Source organism: Myotis nattereri (genome assembly GCF_964212035.1).
Source record: "Myotis nattereri genome assembly, chromosome: 1".
NCBI classification, from domain to species: domain Eukaryota; kingdom Metazoa; phylum Chordata; class Mammalia; order Chiroptera; family Vespertilionidae; genus Myotis; species Myotis nattereri.
Window position 1 is genome coordinate 173,381,076 of NC_138075.1, and position 24,746 is coordinate 173,405,821.

The 24,746-nt window shown below is 40.8% G+C and overlaps 1 protein-coding gene across 2 annotated transcripts in view; it reads left to right on the forward strand.

Annotated features, from left to right (window-relative positions):
* The window catches only part of SPARCL1 (SPARC like 1), a 60,943-nt gene that overhangs the window by 30,002 nt on the left and 6,195 nt on the right, over positions 1 to 24,746 (forward strand). For both annotated transcript variants that reach the window (XM_081095077.1, XM_081095078.1), the window contains 7 exons: positions 12,514 to 12,578; positions 17,048 to 17,224; positions 17,601 to 18,539; positions 19,900 to 19,972; positions 21,215 to 21,333; positions 21,768 to 21,888; positions 23,421 to 23,557. In XM_081095077.1, coding sequence (XP_080951203.1) covers positions 12,514 to 12,578; positions 17,048 to 17,224; positions 17,601 to 18,539; positions 19,900 to 19,972; positions 21,215 to 21,333; positions 21,768 to 21,888; positions 23,421 to 23,557 — 1,631 coding nt within the window. The remainder of the gene's footprint in view (positions 1 to 12,513; positions 12,579 to 17,047; positions 17,225 to 17,600; positions 18,540 to 19,899; positions 19,973 to 21,214; positions 21,334 to 21,767; positions 21,889 to 23,420; positions 23,558 to 24,746) is intronic.

Below are 24,746 nucleotides of genomic sequence, written 5' to 3' on the forward strand. Positions count from 1 at the left end.
AGGGCCCAAAGTCAAAACCTCTGATTTCTAGTCTGCAGCTTGTTCTGCTGAACCATGTGAGAACCCTGGGTTCTGAGTCCAACGTGTGGTGTCTAGTTCTTGCTCACCTCATACCCTTGCACATTGAGCCAAGTAAAAATTTACGTTCTCCAAACTTCTGTTTCTTATAGTTAAATGTTATCTACTCTCCTTTTCTTATTGGATCAAATGAGACAGCATATAAGAAAATATTTTATAAACTATAAAATGCTATATAAATATAAGGCAGGAGTAGCCACGTCTGACTGAATGAATTGATATCCCTGGGGCCTTGTCTCAACACATCCTTACAGTTAAGCTTTTCTCTGTGTATTCTGGAAAAAAAAAAAAAAAAGAAAAGAAAGTAAGAATCCCTCCTTCTCTTCAGAGTTAAACCTTCCACCTGTGCTTTAACATTAGACCAGCAAATATTTATCAAGGGCTTACTGAGATTCTATCACCTCACTTTATCCTCACCATCACTGTACAGGTAAAGAACTGAGGCTTAAAAAAAAACTAAATAATTTACTCAGGATTATGCAAATTCAGTATTAGCGTCTAGGAAGTTCTGTTTCAGAGTTTATGTCATGAACTGCTGTGCAATATTAGCTACACAATGATTCAGGCAACTTCGCTGTTTTCCCCTATTTCAGATGTCTATTCCTGCATAACCATCCACTCCCAAGCTAAATGGCTTAAAACCAGCTCCCTTATTTACACATGATTCTGTGGTCTGTACTGGACTCAGCTGGGTGGTTCTTCTGTTGATTTTGTCTGGAACTACTCACGTGGCTCCAGCAAGCTGGGAGCTCAGCCGCGGCTGGGCCATCCCAAGTGGTCTCTCTGCATGGCTGCTTATCATTAAACGCCTGAGCTAGTCAGTAGTCCAAACTTTTTCATAGCATGGCGGGTGGCTTTCACAGGAGGACAAATTCTAGTGTGCAAGTGCTTGCCAAGCCTCTGCTGGCAAGGTGCTCGCTAATGTCCCATTGGCCAAAGCAAGTCACAAGGCCAAGGCCAAAGTCCAGGGCATACCGCCCAGGAGTTGTGGGTCACTGGGGCAATCATTGCTTACCACATTTCCTCTCTTCTCCTCTATCTTTTCATGTAGGCTTCTTTTTTTCTTGTTTTTAATATATTTTTATTGATTTCAGGGAGGAAGGGAGAGGGAGAGAGAGAGAGAGATAGAAACATCAATGATGAGAGAGAATTACTGAACAGCTGCCTCCTGCACACCCCACACTGGGGATGGAGCCCACAACCCGGGCATGTGCCCTGATGGGTATCGAACCCTGACCTCCTGGTTCATATGTTGATGTTCAGCCACTGAGCCATGCCAGCTGGGCTCATTTGGGTTTCTTTTGCTTTCCTGTAAGCATAAAAAGCACTTGGATGACTACATTTTAATACAAATAAAATTTGCCTGTGATCACACTTTCCCCTTACTCTCCTTTCTTTCATAGACAGCCATCTTCACACCCGCTGTCTTTACTTCATCACTGTCTACCTACTCCTCAGTCACTACAGATTGGCTCTCCCAACACTACTGCCCCACAACTCCTCTCCCACAACTCTCCAGTAACCTCTGTAATTCCCACCGCAGGGGGTAATTTCCTGGCCTTGTTTACTTTGGCCTCTCTGGGACATTTAACACTCTCTTTCTTATGTGAAACTCCTGTCTCTCATCCTTTGTATCGTTAGCCCCTCCCATCCTCTAATGGACCTAATGGTCTTCACTCACCAGGCTTCTGGCCTCGGCCTTCTGCTCTACTCATTATATAGCTTCTCATGCCCACAGCACCCAAGATATATATTTAACCCCCCGCTCGATGCCTACCTGCAGACGCACTTATTCAAGTATAGCTCTGCTCAAATTCAACAAGTCCAAAACGAATTCATCACCTTTCTCCTAAAACCCAATCCTCCTCTTATTAATTCCTTATCTTAGTGATTAATACTACCATTTACCCATTTGCCCAAATTAGAAATGTGATAGCCTAAGACCCTTCCTTCTCTTCTTCCAACAATATCCAAGTGGTTTTTAAATCTTATCTGTTCTGCTTTTAAATATTTTCCATTGATATGCTGGTAAATATTTTTAATTGAGATTATTTGGGTGACCTTAGTTAACAAAACCATACAGGTTTCAAGTGTACAACTTAATATGCTGATGAATGTTTAGCAATCAGCTTTGGGGAAGGATGGAGAGAAATTGAGCAGCACTTGATGATTTCCACGGTATAATCCTCCCACTATGGCTAATTTCAAACTACTAGCATGACATCACTGAACAAAATTGGGAACAGATGCGCAGTAGCACATTATATAGTATTTCCACATACAGATACAACAGGCATAAATAACCATAAGAGAGTAAGTAACAGTAAAATGTAGCATAATACGTGTGAAGTGATGAGTTTTGAGTATTTATTTCCTTTGTTTGATATTATTAATTTAAGTATATATGTGTGTGTAATTTAATTTTTAATAATGGCTTTATTTAATAGTCAATTAAATTTCTGAAAATTTAAAATTGACTCTCAGGGGCCAGTACAAACTGAGTTTATTTTTCACTTCTCCATTTCCAAGGCCACAGCCAAAATTCAATGCCCTGACTACCTCTCACCTTAATATTGCTATTTCCTCCCAGTAAGTCTTTCACTGGTCTATCCACATACATAACTTTCCCAAAGACCATTTCTAACATGCTACAAGCTTTTATTTAGACATGTTCTTCATTCAAGGGAACTTTAATTTCTATGCAAAGACCTTGTTTGGACTAAAAAGCATTATTGAAAGGGACTTTTGCTATCAAATAAACCAGCCAATCTTCTATGATCAGCCTTTTATTACCCCCAATGCAGAAAAATATTTATTTGCCACATAAGCAAAAACCTTAAACTTTAAAATGCTTGGAACTCCTTAATTCAAAGTGAACTCTGAATTTCTTCCAATACTGGTTTGGGGTTATTTATTTGTTGTTTTTCTCACTCCCAACATCTTTCTGTAAGAGGTAAATGGTGATCTTTATTTACAAGTGAGCTGGGAGAGTACCAGAACAGGAGCCAGGAAAGCTGTGTTCCAATCCAATTCCTCTTCTTAACAGCTCTTTGACCCTGAGTGTGACCTATCATAACCTTTCTAGGCCTGTTCATCTACCATATCAGTGAAGTTGTTAAAATAATCAACTAAGGGGGGGAGAAAATGGCGGAGGTATAAGCGGACGTGTCCTGTGCCTTGTCCTGGAGCAGATAAGGGTGAGCAGCTGAAACGGGTAACATTCAGCCCGAATAGGCAGAGGATTTTCAGCTGAGAGACTGTCTGCAGCTAGGAAAGACCGAGAACCCCCAGGGAAAAAAAAGGACAGTTGGAAACTATGGCTGAAGCCTCTCCTGGTGCGCCAGCTAAAGAGCGGAGACTGCGCCATCTTGGGTGGTCGTTGCCGGCATCCAGAGACCAGCTACTAACCTGGAAACAAGGGATCTCAAGCAGTGTGACTGCGTGAACTCAGACGAGCACTGCTTCTTCTCACGGAAAGGTTGGACATCCCCTAAAGGTGCGGTTTGCAGTTCGGGTTGGAGGGAGGACCGAGCTTGCGCGCGCGGGGCGGAATCTGCGCCCCACAGAGTCCGCAGCCTTTGGGACCAGCGTGACCCGCAAGCGGGGAAGGGGCCCCACAGGGCTTCTGGCAGAAGGGAACGCTAAAAATGAGCCCATAGCTGGACTGGATGTAAAGGAGCAGCCTTGGACTTTGCCAATCTGCTGGCTGCTTGGTGCCAGGGGCGAGTGGGCGCGCGGAGACTGCGCGCGGAGACTGTGCGCAGACCTGGAAGGTGGAGGCTTGCGAATTCGCACAACTATCAGGCTCTTGTTACAGTCCCCCTTAGATCCGTGCATTTGATTACTAAACCCAGTGCATGGGATTCCCCAGTTGGGGCCATTCACAGAGCCTGTAGGGGAAAGTTCTTTTTGGGGAGCCTGGGAAACAGCGGACAGTGGCAAGGAACCAGCTCTGGGCAGTGGTCTTTCCGGAATCAGTTCCAAATACCATAGAGGAAAAAAACAAAAAAAACAAAACCCTACTGATAGAGAGGACTTAGAGCCTTGGAGGTAAATCCAGACACACTGCCACCCAGAGGCAGAGCCACGAACTGTCTCTTTTGCGATCACAAATAAAGGCAGTCTGGTAAAAAAAATACAACCTGCCTTAAAGTCAGGTCTGTGGTTTACTGCACGGAGGGACAGTGTATCGCAGGGAAGGTCAACACTCCCCTGAATGCCTGGCAGGACTGAGGCGTGCCAAAAAGAAGAGTGGAAGATTTGAAGCACCTTCACTTCCGAATATTTTTATATATATATATATTTTTTTTAATTCTTTTTTCACCATTTCATTAAGAACATATTTTATTTTATTTTTTATTTTTTATTTTTTTCATCACCTGATTCTACCTTTTTAATTACTACTTTTTTTAACCAGTATTATTGCTATCCTTTTACCATTTTTTCAAGTGTCATTTTATTTTTTACTATTTTTTTTTATTTTTCTTTATTTTATTTTGTGATTAGTGTTCTACACTCTATTTTCATCGTTCCTTTAGCATCATCTCTCTCTATCTCACATTTACCCTTAAGCCAAAACTCTCTTCCTCACTTTTCCCCTTTTGTTGTCCTGTTTCTCTTACCCTATTCTTGCTTTGGATTTTACCTATTCCTTCTTTCTACCCACTGTCTAAATTTCACCCTACTTATATATCTAATTTCCAATCCCTTGCTCTCCCCATACAAATAGCCTCTTCCCCACCTCTATTTCATTCTCTTACTATTCTTTTTTGCCTTTTTGTTTTTTTCTTCTCTCCCTTTTCCCAATCTCATTTCAGCACTCCTTTTTGTTTTTTATTTTTCTCTTTAATCTTTTTCTCTTTTTTCTTCTTTATCCCCTAATTCTCTTCGCTCAGGGGGTCACCTTTATTTGGGGTTATTAATATCGTGAATGCATTTAGTTTGTTGCCTTGTACGTTGTGCCTTGTTGTGTTGTATTTTGTGCCTTTGAATCAGCGCAGCAGAGAGAGAACTACATAACCAAACACCTTGAGAAGAGAAATCATGGTGAAACAAAGAACCAACCCAAATATGAAAGAAAAACAGGCATCATCAGAAAAGGAAGTAAATGAAATGGAGGCAATGGAGGCAAGCAACCTGTCAGAGAAAGAATTCAGAGTAATGGCCATAAGGTGGATGAAAAGAATGGAAGACCAATTCAACAATATGTGTAGGAACCAAGAGGAAATGAAGAAGAACCAAGAGGAAATGAAAAGGAACCAAGAGGAAATGAAGAGAAACCATGAAGAATTGAAAAACGACATCACTGCCATAAAGAACTCAATAGAAAGCATCAACAGTAGACTAGAAGAAGCAGAGGACCGCATCAGCGAGCTAGAAGACAAGGTAGAAAAAAATACCCAAACAGAACAGCTTCTAGAAAAAAAAATTAAAAAGCAGGAGGAGAGCCTAAGAGAACTCTGGGACAATGCTAAACGATACAACATCCGAATAATAGGGGTGCCAGAAGGAGAGGAAACTGAGCAAGGAATAGAAAACCTGTTTGAAAAAATAGTAACAGAAAATTTCCCTGATATAGGGAGGAAAAAACTCACACAAATCCAAGAAGCTCACAGAGTCCCAAACAAAATGAACCCGAAAAGACCAACACCAAGGCACATAATAATTAAATTGGCAAACACCAACGACAAAACAAGAATCTTAAAAGCAGCCAGAGAGAGACAGAAAGTTACCTACAAAGGATCCCCCATCAGACTAGCGACCAATTTCTCAACAGAAACACATCAGGCAAGAAGGGAATGGAATGAAATATACAAAGTCATGCAAAGGAAGGGTCTGAATCCAAGAATACTATACCCAGCGAGGCTATCAATCAAAATTGAGGGTCAAATCAGGAGCTTCACAGACAAAAATGGTCTACGGGAGTTTATTACAACCAAACCAGCAATGCAAGAAATGCTAAAGGGTCTGCTGTAAATAGAAAAAACAGGAAACAAAGAAGGAACGCAGCGGTAAAGAACAAAAATGGCGACTAACAAGTTTCTATCAATAATAACTTTAAATGTAAATGGATTAAATTCCCCAGTCAAAAGGCATAGGGTAAATGAGTGGATAAGAAAACATGATCCATATATCTGCTGTCTACAGGAAACCCACCTCAGAAAAAAAGACGCACACAGACTGATGGTGAAGGGATGGAAAAAGGTTTTTCAGGCCAATGGAAGTGAAAAAAAAGCCGGGGTAGCAATACTTATATCTGACAAATTAGATCTCAAAGTGAAGGACATAAAAAGAGATCAAGAAGGCCACTTCATAATACTAAAGGGAGCAGTCCAACAAGAAGAAATAACTCTGGCAAATATATATGCACCCAATATAGGAGCACCCAAATACGTAAGAAATCTTCTGGAGAAGATCAAGGGAGAGATTGACAGCAATACAATCATAGTAGGGGACCTAAACACCCCTTTATCGCCACTGGACAAATCCTCTAAACAGAAACTCAGCAAAGAAACATCAATCCTAAATGACTCACTAGATCAGATGGAATTAATTGACATCTTCAGAACATTTCACCCCAAAGCCACAGAATATACATTCTCCTCAGGTGCACATTTGTCATCTTCAAAGATAGACCATATATTGGGTCACAGACAAAGTCTCTTCAAATTCAAGAAAATTGAAATCATATCAAGTATCTTCTCAGACCACAAAGGCATAAAACTGGAAATCAACTACAACAAAAACAATCCAAAAAAATCGAACACATGGAGACTAAATAGCATGCTATTAAACAACGACTGGGTCACCAGTGAGATCAAAGAAGAAATAAAAAACATCATGGCAACAAATGACAATGAAAACACAACAATCCAAAACCTATGGGACACAGCAAAAGCAGTCTTGAGAGGGAAGTTCATAGCTCTACAAGCCTACTGCAAGAAACAAGAAACAATGAGAATAAATGACCTAACTCTACAACTCGAAGAATTAGAAAGAGAGCAACAAAAAAAGCCCACTGTAAGCAGAAGGAAGGAAATAACAAAGATCAGAGCGGAGATAAACGACATAGAGAACAAAAAAACAATACAAAAGATCAACAAAACCAAGAGCTGGTTCTTTGAAAGGATAAACAAGATTGATACACCTCTAGCCAGGCTCACCAAGAAACAAAGAGAGAGGACCCAAATAAACAAAATCAGAAATGAAAGAGGAGAAATAACAACAGACCCCATAGAAATACAAAGGATTGTTAGAAAATACTATGAACAACTCTACTCCAACACACTAGACAACCTGGAGGAAATGGACATATTCCTAGATAAATACAACCTTCCAAAACTTAACCAGGAAGAATCTAAAAATCTCAATAGGCCAATAACTATGGAGGAAATCGAAGCAGTAATCAAAAAGCTTCCAGCAAACAAAAGCCCGGGGCCAGATGGCTTCACAGGGGAGTTTTACCAAACATTCAAGGAAGACCTAAAACCTATCCTCCTCAGACTATGTCGAAAGATCCAAGAGGAAGGAACACTTCCCAGCTCATTCTATGAAGCCAACATCACCCTAATCCCAAAACCAGATAAAGACAATACAATGAAAGAGAATTATAGGCCAATATCCCTCATGAACATAGATGCCAAAATCCTCAACAAAATCCTAGCAAATCGGATCCAGCAGTACATCAAAAAGATCATACACCATGACCAAGTAGGATTTATCCCAGGGATGCAAGGATGGTACAATATCCGCAAATCAATAAACGTGATACATCACATAAACAAATTGAGAGAAAAAAACCACATAGTCATATCAATTGATGCGGAAAAAGCATTTGACAAAATCCAACACCCTTTCTTGATAAAAACTCTCAGCAAGATAGGAATTGAGGGAGCATACCTCAACATAATAAAAGCCATATATGACAAACCCACAGCCAACATCATAATCAATGGGCAAAAACTAAAACCATTCCCCCTAAAAACAGGAACAAGACAGGGATGCCCCCTCTCACCACTCCTGTTCAACATAGTACTGGAAGTACTAGCCATTGCGATCAGACACGAAGAAGAAATAAAAGGCATCCAGATTGGAAAAGAAGAAGTAAAACTGTCCTTATTTGCAGATGACATGATACTGTACATACAGAACCCTAAAGACTCCATCAAAAAATTATTAGACTTAATAAATGAATTCGGCAATGTAGCAGGATACAAAATTAATGCTAAGAAATCCATGGCATTTCTTTACACCAATAGTGAACTTACAGAAAGTGAAACTACAGAAGCAATCCCATTTACCATTGCACCAAAAAAATTAAAATACCTAGGTATAAACTTAACTAAGGAGGTAAAAGACTTATATGCTGAAAACTACAGGACACTGAAAAAAGATATAGAGGAAGACATAAACAGATGGAAGAATATACCGTGTTCATGGATTGGTAGAATCAACATCATCAAAATGTCCATACTACCCAAAGCAATTTATAGATTCAATGCAATCCCCATTAAATTACCAATGGCATATTTCACAAATCTAGAACGAACGTTCCAAAAATTCATCTGGAATAAAAAAAGACCCCGAATAGCTGCAGCAATCCTGAGAAAGAACAAAGTAGGTGGGATCTCAATACCAGATATCAAACTGTATTACAAAGCCACTGTTCTTAAAACAGCTTGGTACTGGCACAAGAACAGACATATAGATCAATGGAACAGAATAGAGACCCCAGAAATCGACCCAAACCACTATGGCCAATTAATATTCGACAAAGGAGGCAAGAGCATACAATGGAGTCAAGACAGTCTTTTCAATAAATGGTGTTGGGAAAATTGGACAGATACATGCAAAAGGATGAAACTAGATCACCAACTCACACCATACACAAAAATAAACTCAAAATGGATAAAAGACTTAAACGTAAGACGCGAAACCATAAAAATACTAGAGGAATACACAGGCAGCGAAATCGCAAACATATGCCGAAGAAATTTCTTCTCTGATAATGCTCCTAGGGCAATGGAAAATAAAGAGAAAATAAACAAATGGGACTACATCAAAATAAAAAGCTTTTGCACAGCAAAGGAAACCATCAACAAAACAACAAGAAGACCCACTACATGGGAGAACATATTTGCCAATGATACCACCGATAAGGGTTTAATTTCCAACATTTACAGGGATCTCGTGAAACTTAACAAAAGGAAGATAAACAATCCAATAAAAAAATGGGCAACGGACCTAGATAGACACTTTTCGAAAGAGGACATACAGAAGGCAGAAAGACATATGAAAACCTGCTCAAAGTCACTAATTATACGAGAGATGCAAATCAAAACGACAATGCGTTATCATCTAACACCTGTCAGAATGGCTATCATCAACAAATCAACAAACAACAAGTGTTGGAGAGGATGTGGAGAAAAAGGAACCCTTCTGCACTGCTGGTGGGAATGCAGACTGGTGCAGCCACTGTGGAGAACAGTATGGAGCTACCTCAAAAAACTAAAAATGGAACTCCCATTTGACCCAGTGATCCCACTACTAGGAATATATCCCAAGAAACCAGAAACGCCAATTAGAAAGGATATATGCACCCCTATGTTCATAGCAGCACAATTCACCATAGCTAAGATTTGGAAACAGCCTAAGTGCCCATCAGCAGATGAGTGGATTAGAAAACTGTGGTACATATACACAATGGAATACTATGCTGCGGTAAAAAAAAAGGAACTCTTGCCTTTTGCAACAGCATGGATGGAACTGGAGAGCATTATGCTAAGTGAAATAAGCCAGTCAGAGAAAGATAAATACCACATGATCTCACTCATTTGTGGATTATAGAGAACAACATAGATTGATGAAAAGGGACAGACCCAAAGACTGAGAAACAGCGATCAGGCTATCAATCCCCAGAAGGAAAGTAGGGGAGGGCAGGGGTAAGGGGAAGAGATCAACCGAAGGACTTGTATACATGTATATAAGCCAAACCAATGGACATGGACAACGGGGGGATGGGAGCATGAGTTTGTGTGTGGGGGGGAGGTTGGGGGTTAATGGGGGGGATGAGGACACATTTGTAATACCTTAACTAATAATAAAAAAAAATAATAATAATCAACTAAGATAATATCCCAGTTATAAATCTGATAAACCCAAGGCACTTTGAAATACAATCTGGTATCTGTTATACACCATTACTAGTTCTACATAATGTTTATTTAAAGGTATAAATGATGTAACACACATTTCACTGTTAGTACTCTGAATTTCTACTTAAGTAATGAATAGTCATTTTCAGAAGCGGCCTTTAGGGGAATTAAACTCTCCAAGCAGAGTACTTGTTATTTTTATTAAAACTAGAATGGATTATTATTTAAGGTTATACACGATTTGCGTTTTTCCTCCATACTCCATCCCAAATTACCTTCTATGTGCAGCTTTTCTCTCCATCCTTTCAAAGCACTGTTCCCTAATCCAGGTCTACCTCGGGATGTTCAAATAGTGGGATAGGTGAGAATGACTTCTAATTTGTTTCTGGCGTGTTTCTGTGCTCACACCTATAACCTCCTTTTCTTCAATAAGAACTTTATTTGCTGCCCGGCTTGTGCGGCTCAATGGTTGAGCATCAACTTATGAACCAGAAGGTCACGGTTCAATTCCTGGTCAGGGCACATGCCTGGGTGGCAGGCTCAATCCCCAGTCGGGGGCATGTAAGAGGCAGTCGATCAATGATTCTCTCTCATCATTGATGTTTCTATCTCTTCCTCTCCCTTCCTCTCTAAAATCAATAAAAAATACATATTCTTGTTGTTGTTAATCCGCATCTGAGGATATTTTTTCATTGATTTTTCAGAGAGAGCGGAAGGAAGGGAAACAGAGAGAGAGAAACATCGATGTGGGAAAGACACATCAATTGGTTGCCTCCTGCACATGCCCTGACCAGGGCCAGGGATCAAGCCTGCAACCAAGATATGTGCCCTTGACCGGAATCAAACCCAGGACCCTTCAGTCTGTGGGTTGACACTCTATCCACTGAGCCAACCAGGTAGGGCAATAAAAATACATTTTTTAAACATTATTTGCTAATGAAGTTAAAATCAAATACCTGTAGTAATTCCTATGCTTACAAAAAAAAATAAATAAATAAGAATAATAAGAAAAATATAAATCAGATGAAGAAACAAAAATCTCTGTTGATTAAATGGGATAGACAAAACATATGCATATATATTTTTTAACTTATCTTTACTGTTGAAAGTATTACAGGTGTCCCTCTGTTTTCCCCCACTGATCCCCTCCACTGCACTCCCAGCCCCCAGACCTTCTTTTAAATATCCATTTAAGCATGTTAGCTTAAAATATTGAGGTAACTATCAAACTACTCACTTTCTTTTTAAACCTCATTAAAGGTTTATTTAATGTCATTTAAAGTTCTGTAATACATGTAGGTATAAAACTATGATTGCAAGAAGTAATTTAAAAGAGTTATCTACTATTTCTGGGAGTTTCAGAGATAGAAAATCTCTATTAGCGATTAAAAACTGTATCGTGAATCTCAGAGTTCAGATTACCAGGCTTAAGGATACTGTGTAAGAAATTGTAGACTGCCCACTCCTTTTAAGAGAGTTCACCTAGAGGCCAATTTACTTAGCCTGTTTGTTTCACTTGTCTCATCTCTAAACTGAAAAAGTTAGTTTGGAACTAACTGAACTCAAAAAATGCAAGCAAGTAACAAAAGTGAAACAAACCAGATACAAATGTCAGCGTCCCTTACACAGGACAGTCTACTCAGACCTAGTCAACTGTCGCCATGAGAGCCTGCTGTTGCCGAGAGGGCCAATAGTTCAAGAGAAACTGCATATGTGGATCTTTTACATGAAACCTCCAGAGTTTTCAATACTAATTTAAAATGCACAGTGCCTACCAAACCAAACCCCTTTGCAGGCCACCACCAGCGCACAGATTGCCAATGTGAAACCTCTAAATTAGGTGAGTGTTGGTGGCCCCTTTAGTGCAGTACGATGTCTCATGCCTAAAACTCTTCCCTGAATGTGTGGGTTTCTTTACCACCAAAGAGACTTTTTTTCACACCCTATTTCTTCACTTTGTGACTGCTAACTGCACTTTGAATACTCGCAAGTCTTAAGACCCGAGATTTGCATAAAGCTTTCATTCCAGGACACACAGTCATAAGCACAGACAGTTTCCACCAATACAGCTGGGCCAAAAAATCAAGGAGTCCTCACAGGGACACCGTTGGGTCAAAACTGTCATTAATCTGTCTTTGCAGACACGTTAGTCCACAAAGACAGCAATCACCTGTAAATACAAAGGACGGTATCACGCTCAATATTTGCTAAGATTATCTTTTAGCCTTTCATACGTAAGGAAACTTTACCCACCACTACTAATTATCTTCTTGGTTCACAGGTCTTGGAAGCATGAAGACTGTGCTTGTTTTCCTGTACATTTTGGGAACTGCAGCAGCAATCCCGGTAAATTTATTTTTCTGTTATTACATCTCTTCCTCCTGATACTAGTTTAGAAATCCTCCATTTAAAAGCAAATGATCTTTCCCTGGCCGATGTGGTTCAGTTGGTTGAGGGTCATCCCACACACCGAGAGGTCACAGTTCAATTCCTGGTCAGGGCATATGCCCGGGTTTTGGGTTCAATCCCTGGCAAGGGGCAGGAGGCAGCTGATTGATGTTTCTTTTTCACATCAATTTCTCTCTCTCTCTCTCTCTCTCTCTCTCTCTCTCTCTCTCTCTCTCTCTCAAAAATAAATAAAGGCAATTTTTTAAAAAGAAAATGTTCTTATATAGTGGCTTACAACTTTTTTGTTTGTTTTAGTCACATTACATATTTTTTGCCCAAGTGAGGAATGGATGCTTAGGAAAATTGAGATACGGTACTTTAAATATATATATTTCTTTCAGAACTAACAGATTCTGTAAGATGTCTTATATACGTAGCTGAAAGTGCTGATTATCAGTTTATTAGGCAGGAAATATGCCCAAATACAAAAGAGCACAGGGAGAAATAAATGCTCCTCAGGAAACTCATCACATTAGCATGAGAAATTTAAGAAATTCGTATGAGAAATCGTGGAGGGCACATTTTCTTCAAGGTCAAATACAACCTGGATGAGAAATGCTGAGTCTGTAATAAAAACAGGAACCAAGGGGTTAGGGACAGGAAATGGTGCGGTAACCACAAATCAGTTCTTAACTCGTCCTTAGGGAGTTGTTCAAATAAACACACTGAAAATAGACAGCACTAAAGCATCTTTTTTTTTCAGTCACATATACTGGCCCCACCATTCACACAGCAATAAATCAGCTGTACAAATCAAATCCTTTGACACATATCAGCAGCCTCAAAATAATGTGGAAAATAAAAGATATATATATATTCTCCATGGCTGGCGACCATTTGAATGTCCCCCAAAGAGCCATATCATCCATCCTTAACCAAACAAAAGGATTTGTGTATTTTTTTTCTTTTTCACCGAATGGAGGAATAGGGCTCCTTTACATAGACAAAGAAGTTTATCTGTTGTCCCTGCTGCCCCTCCCTCTCAGACGCGATCCCAGCGAGTGAATAGCTTCTGGCTGACAGGCGTGTCAGCAAAGACAAACGCCGTGCCACCAGACCGGGCAGCTCTGAGGAAACAATCTATGACCACAGCCAAGAGTCCTGTGTAAATAGTGTGGAGCTGCTCCAGCTGAAATTATGCATTGTCCTTGGAAATGACAAACAAGGGATAAATTATGTTCGGCACAAAAAGGGGCTCCCACAGAAGCATTGTTTTCCCCTGAAAATGTGTTTTGCCTTCGAAGCTGCTGCTGCTACGCAAACGGGCCTCAAAAGTAGGCTTTGAAAGAAGTGTTTGAATGACCTGCCTGCATAGAGACACGTTCCAGATGTTTCTTTTCTAGGACAATTTGTTTATCACACAGACCTAGAAAATGCTCAAAATACCTTCTCATAGCCCTGTCTATTAGAAATCTTGTATCATTTCCCCCTGCTGCTGAGTTCTCCAGAAGTCAGTGGGCTGATTCTGTGTGGTTACAAATTCCATGCAGATATCCAGAGGGTGCGTTGTTTAAAATATAGATGTGAGCCTGAGGATAAAACAACTTCATTTTCAAGAAACTTCTGAAAGGAAAGAAGCTGCCGTGTTCTTGTGCATCTCTTCCATTTTGAGGAGGGGAAATTGGAGAGGAAATTGGAGCAGTCCTCCACTAACAAGCCTAAAATCTCCTCCAGCCTTGGCTTACGTGGTGCCCCTGCCAGCAACTTACCAGCCTGGCTGTCATTCTTTCTCCTTTTCCCTCTTACAAATAGCTTCTTTGGAAATTTTAAAACATATTATCCTTCTTCTTCGTTGGTAATAAGAAGCAGGAGAGCAAACCAAATCTAAAATGAATCCTGTACTCCCAGCCTTTCTTTATATTGCACAATCAGTACTGCAGGACCTGCTAATGGAATAAAGATTAGTCCATCCAAATAGAATCTGAGTCTTATACTAGCACTTACACCTGACCTGACATCTGAGTGTCCACAGCATCTCTTTAATAAAGACTCATGGAGACTACCTGCCTAAGATACCAGACACTTTGTATTATTACCACTGCATGCTATTGCTACTAGCCATAGTAATTTTTCACTTGGGTAACTCCTTAAAATTTATAACATATTTTAATATACATGACCTTATCTTTTTAATGTATTTTTTATAGTTGGTAGTATTACATATATCTCCCATTTTCCCCTTCTTGCCCCCCTCTTCCCAGCCTCTATCCCTCCCTCAGGTCTTCACTACCCTATTGCCCGTGTCTATGGGCTATGCATATCTATAATAATAAAAACATAATATGCTAATTAGACCGGACAGCCGAACGACCTTCCGGACGTCATTCTGGACATCTTTCCAGACAAAGCTGCGGCAGCGGGGGCTGAGGCAGAGGCAGAGGCAGTTAGGGTTGATCAGGCAGGCAGGCGAGTGGTTAGGGGCGATCAGGCAGGCAGGTGAGTGGTTAGGGATGATCAGGCAGGCAGGTGAGTGGTTAGGGGTGATATGACAGGCAGGCAGAGGCAGTTAGGGGTGATCAGGCAGGCAGGCAGGCCAGCAGTTAGGAGCCAGTGGTCCTGGATTGCAAAGGGGATGTCCGACTGCCGGTTTAGGCCTGATCCCTGCAATCGGACATCCCCTAAGCGGTCCCGGATTGCGAGAGGGTGCAGGCCAGGCTGAGGGACTCTCCCCCACCCCCATCCTGTGCATGAATTTTGTGCACCGGGCCTCTAGTAAGTATGTAAGCTCTTTGGTTTATCTCTTCTCATCCTCTCAACCTCACATCGAGGTATGTCAGTCTGTTCCATGCCTCCCTGCTTCGGGTCTTATTTGTTGGTCAATTCATTTTGTTCATTAGATTCCACACATAAGTGAGATCATGTGATATTTTTCTTTCTCAGTTTGGCTTATTTCACCTAGTGTAATATTTTCTAGGTCCATTCATGCTGTCCCAAAGGATAAGAGATCCCTTTTTTTTTTACAGCTGCATGGTATTCCATAGAATAAATGTCCCACAGCTTTTTTTATTCGTTCATCTACTGATGGGTACTTGACCTTATCCTGATATTTCTGCTTACTTCACCTTGAGAGATGACAGGTTAAAGAGGAACAAAACTACAGATAGATAGTAAATAGGTGAGTCAACTTCTCCAACCAGGCTTCTGAACTCAGATCTGTTTTTGTTATTGTTGTTGATTCTCACCCAATGATATTTTTCCCATTGATTTTTAGAGAGAGTGGAAGGTAGAGAGGGAGGGAGGGAGAGAGAGGGAGAGAGAGAGAGAGAGAGAGAGAGAGAGAAACACTGATGTGAAAGAGACACATCCATTGGCTGCCTCCTGCATGCACTTCTGCTGGGGCCAGGGATAAAACTTGCAGCCCAGGTACATGGCCTTGACCAGGAATTGAACCTAAATCCTTCAGTGCATGTGCCAGTGCTCTAACCACTATGCACACTGGCCAGAGCATGCCTCTGATCTTGCTAGAAATAGACAGAGCCATCCATCTAGTGGAAACAATATGCCTTAGCTACTCTTCCCTACTAGACTTGGTGTTCTGTTCCACCGTTTTTTAATTAGTTGACATTAAATTATTTTTATTAAATGATTTCTTGATGGATTTAGGCTGATAATGTTAAGGAAGTAAACAAATACTGAATAAAAGGTTTACAGCCTTTCTTCTAATTATCAGTGAGTAATTAACTTAAGCAAATGTACAATGCTATACCGTATGGTTAACTTAATTTAACCTCAACTTTCTGCTATACAAACAATATTTTTCAAAATTATAAAGTATAATTGTTTTGTAAAAGTTTGAAAAACACAGAAAGTAATTCCAAAACTCAAAATTTATTATTATTGAAACTTTATTTTCACCCAGTCTCTGCATGTATAACTTTTTCTTAAACATGATTGGGATTCTGTTTTCACTTAAGATTATATTATGGACACTTGCTTGTATCCTTATAAATTCTAGAGAATATCTTTTAATTTATTTTTGAAATGAAGTCTATTGCTATTAATAATCCTATATAATAAAAGCCCAGAGACTGAATGGCAGAACAACCAGAACAACCAGTCAACCAGTCGCTATGATGCGCACTGACCACCAGAGGGCAGACGCTCAATGCAAGAGCTGCCCACTAGTGGTCAGTGTGCTCCCATAGTGGGAGCAGCTGCTCAGAGTGGGGGTCCACAGCCACTCGTCTGACCGGGATGAGAGGCACTCCCACAGCAGGCCAATCCCCGCATTCCATGCCCCCCACCCTCCCTCCCAGTGCATGAATCCCGTGTACCAGGCCTCTAGTGATGACAATAACAGACTAACTAAAAATTTTAAACGTTAGCATCTATACATGAATAACACAAACCAATTTTTTAATTTTCAGACAAATGCAAGGTTCCTATCTGACCATTCCCAACCAACTGCTGAGTCCTTGAGTTCCATCCAACAGGCTGAACTGTTAGTAACACCTGGCGACACTACGGTGCCCATTTCAGGGGTTGAAGATGCAGAAGATGAAAAGGATACTATAGTATCTGTAGAAGAGCAGCCCGACAATAAGGTAAAAGTCACATATGCTAAGATAATTTCCAAATTCTCCAAAGGTTTCCATTTCAAAGCATGGCCAAAGGGATTATTTCATTCTCATCTCAGTTTAATTTTTTATATCATATCAATTGCCTCCGATCACTAGAAGAATTGTGAGAATTAATGAGTTTTACTCCTTCAATTGAGGTGCTATATAATTGTTTCATTTCACAAAATTCAAATTCAGGTAAAACTTGTAGCTATAGAATATGAAGAACATTATAAATGTAAGTTTACATGTCATAACATTAACAAAGAATAATAAATATTAAATGTTGGCTTTATGAATTATAAATGTGAGGTACATAATAAATTATCATTTGTTTCAAAATAAACATTTTTCTTTTAAGGCTGAAAAATCTTCAGTACAAAAGTTAAAGGAGAAAAATCATGACCAGTCAGCAGATCAGGGATTACAGGATCAAGAGGAACGTGAAAGTGACTTAAGTGAGAATTTAGAGGACGCACTCGCTGGAGGTACATTGGACCTAAAAGAAGATACGAGTGAGCCTCAAAAGGAAAAACTCCCAGAGAATATTGATTTCCTTGCTCCTGATGTTAGTCCCACTGTTGATTCTAACCAACAAGAAAGCATCACAAACACAGAGGAAAACCAAGAACAGCTTATACCTGATTCACATCATCATTTAAACAGGAGCAGCAAACATGGTGAAGACCTGGGTGATGAAGAAAACCAAGAGCAGGATCCAAACATTCCAAATGGAGACGAGGAAGGGATGAGACTAGAGCCAAGCGAAGTTGGTACCCACAGTGATAACCAGGAAAGGGAGGGAGAACTTCCCCAGGAGCATGCTACCAGCAAGCAGGAAGAAGACACTACCCGACCTGATGATATTTTGGAAGAGTCCAGCCAACCAACTCAAGGAAGCAAGATGCAGAAAGATGAATTTGAGGAGGGTCCCCAAGAACAAGAAGAGGATAACTCCAGTGAAGAAATGGAAGAGGAAACTGCATCAGAAATCCAGAAGCACAATCAAGATACTGAATGGCAGAGCCAAGAGGGAAAAGCTGGCCTTGAAGTTATCAGCGACCCTGAGGAGATGGAGAAGAAGACTGTTTCTGAGGCTTTACTTGCAGAGCCGGCTGCTGGTGGTGGTGATGATGGCCCCAGGCACAGTGCACGTGACGACTACTTCCTGCCAAGCGAGGCCTTCCAGGAGGCTGAAAGGGCTGCTTCCGATAGCTATCACATCACAAATGAGGAGCAAAGAGAAAGAGCTCCTGAGAATGAGAATGAAGATGCCAGTGAACCTGGAGAATCCCAAGGGGTGAGATTATTTACAGTGATGCTTGCCTGATAAAGCAGTTAGCTTCATCAAGAAGCAGCCATGACCTTTCTCTGTGCTTTCCCAGTCTCCCATGCTTACCTCTATCAGTACATTACTAAATACATTGCAGTTCCTTATTTTCTTCTGCATCTCCATTATTAGGCTGAAAATGACTATTTTATTTTGGTTCCCCTAGAAGCAGACCTTGAATCTTAGTGCAGTTTGTGTGTGTGTGTGTGTGTGTGTGTGTGTGTGTGTGTGTGTTGGTGGGGGAGGGGGGAGAGGAGGAGGGGGTAGGAAGGGGGAGGGGTTGTTGTTTTTGTTTTGTCTTGTTTTGTTTTGGTTTTTTTTAGAAGTTCAGGGAACAAAGAGGAGTGGAGAAGTGACACAGGAAAGGAAAGGAAGCTAATCAAAGGAACCTGGTTTATACAGGCTTAGAGGGGTGTTAATTCCCTACAACTTGCAGTCTGTTCTTTGAGCAGGCTAAATAGAATTCCATAGTTTTGAAGCCACAAAGACACAGATGCTGGCTGTTGGAAGTCCCTGGAGCTAACTAGAATGGTAAACTCTGACAGATGTGAGGGGTGGGAGACACTGACAACTGCTGCTCCAATGCCTTGAGGGCAGGTAGGTGTCAGGTCTTATCAAGTTGGATTACCAGCTTCTAGCAAAATGCCTCTAACATAACAGGAGATCCAGCAATGTCTGTTGATTTAGTTATAAAGATGAAGAACAAAGACTTCAGCTACAAACCTCATGAAGCAAACAGGCACAAAATGATAATGGGGAGACAGCAGAGTGAGAGTCGGGTAAGGGGAAGCATATTGTTACTTGGTTGTTTAACCATTTGGAGCTTCAGTGCAAAACCTTGGCAGCCACCCACCAGGAAGTCTTGACAGCTTTTGGTGGGCAAGGTCAACAGCCTCGATTTCTGAGAGCTCTGCTGCCATTCTAAGAGGAATTTTCTTACACTTTAGAAACTGTAAGGAACCTTTGCCAGCAGCTTCACAGAGATTACTGAGGTAACATGTCTTACCCACAGAATTGCACGATGATATTATATTTCTACTGTTTTTTTTCCCAATCCCACGGGGAGGTTCCAACTTTGCTCCTGATGTTAGTTAGTTCCAACTTTTATTGCGTAATCCCCAGAGATAGAGCCTGAATCCAGTGCAGGAAGATGGAAATAGCTCCTGTTCTCAGAGGATTGCTGTCTATTTCCACAGTTATGACTGGTTTCTCTTTTTGAGATCTGACGTGATTTGGATATGAAAAGCTCAGTGAATGTATGCACATCAGAAATACAAAATAGGTAACAGCTTGCCAATAGACTTAACCTTCTCCTCTTGTTATTATAAAGGCCAAAAAAGCAGAGAGCTCACTGAATGAAGATGAAAGTTCAACTGAAGGCAACATTAGAGTATACGATGTTGGTGAGTATGGGCTGTTTGTGACTATATCAAGGAAGAGATGGAATCGGCTATATTGGGCTACCCCTATCCCTTTATTTCACAGAATTCTCCTCTCCCCAGTTCTCCCTAAGGAAATGATCTCATAAATTATAGACATTCTCTCTCTCTTTTTAAAAATTGATTTGAGAGAGAGAGAGATGAAGAGAGAGAGAAACAGCAATCTGTTGTTCCACTTATTTATGCATTCATTGGTTGCTTCTTGTATGCACATATCAGGGATCTAACCCGAAACCTTGGCATATCAGGCAGGCGATGCTCTAACCAACCGAGCTACCTGGTCAGGGCCTGTTGTAGACATTCTCTTGCCCACATTTCATATACAGTAGTCTACCCCATTCGCAGTTTTGCTTTCCAGTTTCAGCTATCTGCAGTCAACATCAGTCCAAAAATATCAAATTTTTCCAATGATGAACATCATCTGCTCCTGACATCCAACCATCAATATCATCATGATGATCCAGGCTCTCCCAAAACCAATGATCTCCACCCCCCCTCCCCCGGCTGACATATTGCCAGAAGGTCAATAGTAGCTTAAAGCTATTTCACGATGCTTAGTTTATAAATTATACTTTACCATAGTTGTGTATGTATAGGAAAAAAACATAGTATAAAGTGTTTAGTACTATCCATGGTTTCAGGCATCCACTGAGTGTCTTGGAAAGTATTCCCTGCAGATGAGGGGGACTACTATATAGCTATGAGTATGTGTGTTTACCAAATGGAAGTCCTATTGCAATATTACTGAATTTAGAATTCATTTTATCTAAATCCTTTTGCTTCTGAGAGAAATTAATTCTACCTTCTTGATTCTTAAATCCATAACTTACTAGGAAATTTAGATCCCATACTTAATAAAAACCTAATTCCCAATCACAAATATTTTTAATTTCAACACAACAAAATTCTCATGGCTTATTTAACTTCTAAACAAATTGCACTATAGACTTCAGACTATGACTATTGCAGGCGGGCCAAGAGAGCTGTTTGTTTTTCCTAAATTTCCTAAATTTAAAAAATGTAGGAAAAATCTAGACTATTGTGTAACATAATCTATGCCAGAAGACCTGACCTGAAAATTGACATTAAAATGGTTTCTGAAGTTTTCCCAAATTTTCTCTTATTAATGAAAGTGGAGCTTGTTATCTGGATGAATTTGAGTTTATATATTCAATTTAGCTTACTCTATCCAAACTTTTATCTTAGATTCTTGCATGAACTTCCAGTGTAAAAGAGGGCACATGTGCAAGGCTGACCAACAGGGAAAACCCCACTGTGTTTGCCAAGATCCAATGACTTGTCCTCCTACAAGACTCCTTGACCAGGTAAGCATTCTACAAACTGGTCTCTAAGGCACACCAACTAGTGATTTAAATGAAAGAAGCTATTGAAATTTTTTGTTAAAAAAAAAAAAAGCTAAAAGCCCAGGTTATCATCTAATATTTGAATTAATATTAAGTAGGAACAAATGGCAGCCAAATCAAAGAATTTCAACTGTGCCCTAGAAAGGTAATAATGGCACTGGTCTATAGAAATCATTTTAAAATTCACTCTATCCTTGGAACATCTTCAGTTTCATTCTACTGAGCTTATCTGAAGTTCAATGGTCATTTTTTGTGCCCAATGGGAGAGTTATCATTTTAATAGCCTCGCCTACCTGACCACCTGTGGGGCCCAGCGCAGTGAGCTTCAAGGAGCTGAGCGTTTTCCCAGGGAGCGTTCGGGGACATGGGTTTTTTCTCATGCTTGTCTTTCCTAGGTTTGTGGCACTGACAACCAGACCTATGCCAGCTCCTGCCATCTGTTTGCTACTAAGTGCAGACTGGAGGGGACCAAAAAGGGGCACCAACTGCAGCTGGATTATTTCGGAGCCTGCAAATGTAAGAGTCCGTCACTACCACCAGCCACCATTGCTCAGAGGGTTGGGTGGATCTGTGCATATCTGAACAGCATACTTACATGTGCTCATACGTATGCAAACAGGAGAAAGCTACTATAGTCCTGAACCCAGGCTGCACATTAAAACCAACCTGGGAGACTTAAAAAAAAGAAGAAGAAGAAGAAAAAGCAGAATGCCCAAGCTTTAAGCATAAGAGATTTCAATTTTATTGAACTGGGTTGTAACCTTGGCTTTTTTTTTTTTTTTCATTTTTTTTAAAGTAACCTAGACAATTCTAATATGTGGCTGGGGTTCAGAACCACTATACAATGTTATCCACTTAATAATTGAGATGAATCATTGGAATTTTGCTAAATTATTTGTCCTTTTCCCTAGTCAAGTTAAGCCTCTGCCAAGAACTTTTATGACAACATATTCTTCCAGAAGTTTTTTGTATTTTTTTTTAATCGTCTTCCTTTCCCAGGATATTCTCAATTGTCTTTGGATCTCCTCACCGCTAAGTGATTCTCCACATCAGCAGTGCTCACTAATATTTCCGGTTCTCCTCTCCTAGACCCAGGAGGGGACTAAATGTCTCAGGCCCCTTGCTTTTAGATGTACCCATATCGGTTGCTTTGTCCAAGGAAATCTGAGCAAAAATCACCCGTGTGCGCTCTGGGCAGCAGCATTTCAGAACTGCTGTGTGGTTCTCCCCGCTCCCTTTTCCCTGTGGTGAGAGGTGGCGTCTCCATCGCGCTGAGGCCCAGAGAGACTGCCATGAGCAGAGAGCCCTCCTGCCAACTTGTTCCGGGCTTGCAGTGGTCTCAAGAAGGAAACCGTCGATGCAATGTTGACTATACAGTTAATACCGCTGTCTGGCATATTTGAAACTTGCTAAGAGAGTAAATCCTGAAAGTTCTCATCACAACTTAAAAAAAAAATGTTTTTTTGTAACTATGTGAGGTCATGATGGATATTAACTAAACTTACTGTGGAATCATCTCACAATATGTGGTGCATGACAAGTCGTTCCTCTGCACACCTTAAATGTGTGCAGTGTTGTATGTCAATTATATCTCAGCAGAACTGAAAAAAATAATGTTGGTTCCTTGAAGCCACTGAGATTTCAAAGTACCGCATGGTGACCACAGTAAGAGCTAACCTCTAGCTTTTTCTCTTTTCCCCTGATAAACAGCCGTGTCCTCCATCTCTAAGTCCCAGCTCTCCGGTTCTGGAGACGCGGATCTCAGCCCTGGCTGCACATCTAAGCTACCGTTGGAGCCTGTGAAACATCCTGATGCCAGGCTCCACCCCAGAGCAATCAAATCAGAATTGCTTTGAGTGGAAGCTGGCATCTGATAGGTTTCTTCAACACCCGGGGCAGTGCCGCTGTGCCGCCAGGGTTAAGGGCCATGTTGTGGTGGTTGGGCCAGGAGGGTATTGTCAGTCGCCACGCTTCCTGTTCTGAGGACTTGCCATAGGACAGGAGTAAGACCCAAAGGTTAACATCGATTTACTTTCTGCTTGAAACAGCTATTCCTACTTGTACGGACTTTGAAGTGACTCAGTTCCCTCTAAGAATGAGAGACTGGCTCAAGAATATCCTCATGCAACTTTATGAGCCTAACCCTGAACATGCTGGATATTTAAATGAGAAGCAGAGAAATAAAGTAAGTTATGCACAGATCAGCTCCCTACGTGTCTGCCCAGAAGGCCTGAGGAAAAGAGGTGTCAGGGCATAGGTGGGGAGGGGGTTACCTCCCTAAGCGTATAGCAAAAGCCCACTTTGCCTCCCCAGTCTGGTTGGCACATATGGAATAGTAGCGGTGACCATTCATGCCACAAGGTATGGGACATGCTAAACCACCCCATTCCAATGCAAAGGGCAGTAGCCTGAGGGAGAGCTGTCTAACTCATACCTAGAGCAACCTCTGTTTAAGCAAGCTGAACCTCAATTCAGCATTTATATATTCATGCCCAGACATATTATTTAAACCTAAATGTCTTTTTGCCCTCATAGGCCAGACATAGATTTATGGTATAAGAGAATTCATTACTCACAATGTCAGTAATATATTAATATTAAAATGTGCAGAATATTGATTCCAGAAGGTCCCAGAAAAAATTTATTCCAGTAGCTGGAATTGATTTATGTGCTGGAGATACAGCACATAAACAAAACAAAGATATCTGCCTTCATGAGCTTACATTCTAGGCAAAAAGACAGACTCTTAACAAATAAGTGTATATGTGCATGTGTATTGAAATATATGATTTGTGCATGCATATGTATATATTCGCATATGCAAATATGAACATACATGCAAATGTATAAAATATGCCAGGTGAGATGGAATGTGCTATGAAGAAAAAATAAAACAAGAAGATGGGTGCACCTAAACTGTGTCAAAGCTGTTTATAGGTTGTAAGAGGAGGACTAAGAGTTGGCCATTGATCTGGCATGTGATGATCATAGTTGGCCTTGACAAGAGCTGTTAATGCAGAATGGAGAGGAAAAAAAGCTTTAGTGGACAGGGTTCAAAATAGAATAAGAGGAAGGATACAGAAGCAGCAAGTATAAACAATATTTTCAAGAGATTTTGCTGCAAAGGAAAACAGTGAAATAGGGTGGAAGCTGGAGGGGGATGTAAGTTTAAGAGTTCCAGCTCCCAGTGGGAGATGGTGGAGGATCTCCTGTGTTTCTGGAAATAAGCCAGTGAAGAAGGAAAGGTGCCCAACTGCCATAGGTTATCCTGAGTAGATGAGGAGGGGTGGGAAGGGGTGGGCTCTGGGCACCAGTGAGGGGAGGGCTTAGATTAGGAGCACAGGAAGTTCATGCACACTGATCAGGAGGGAAGC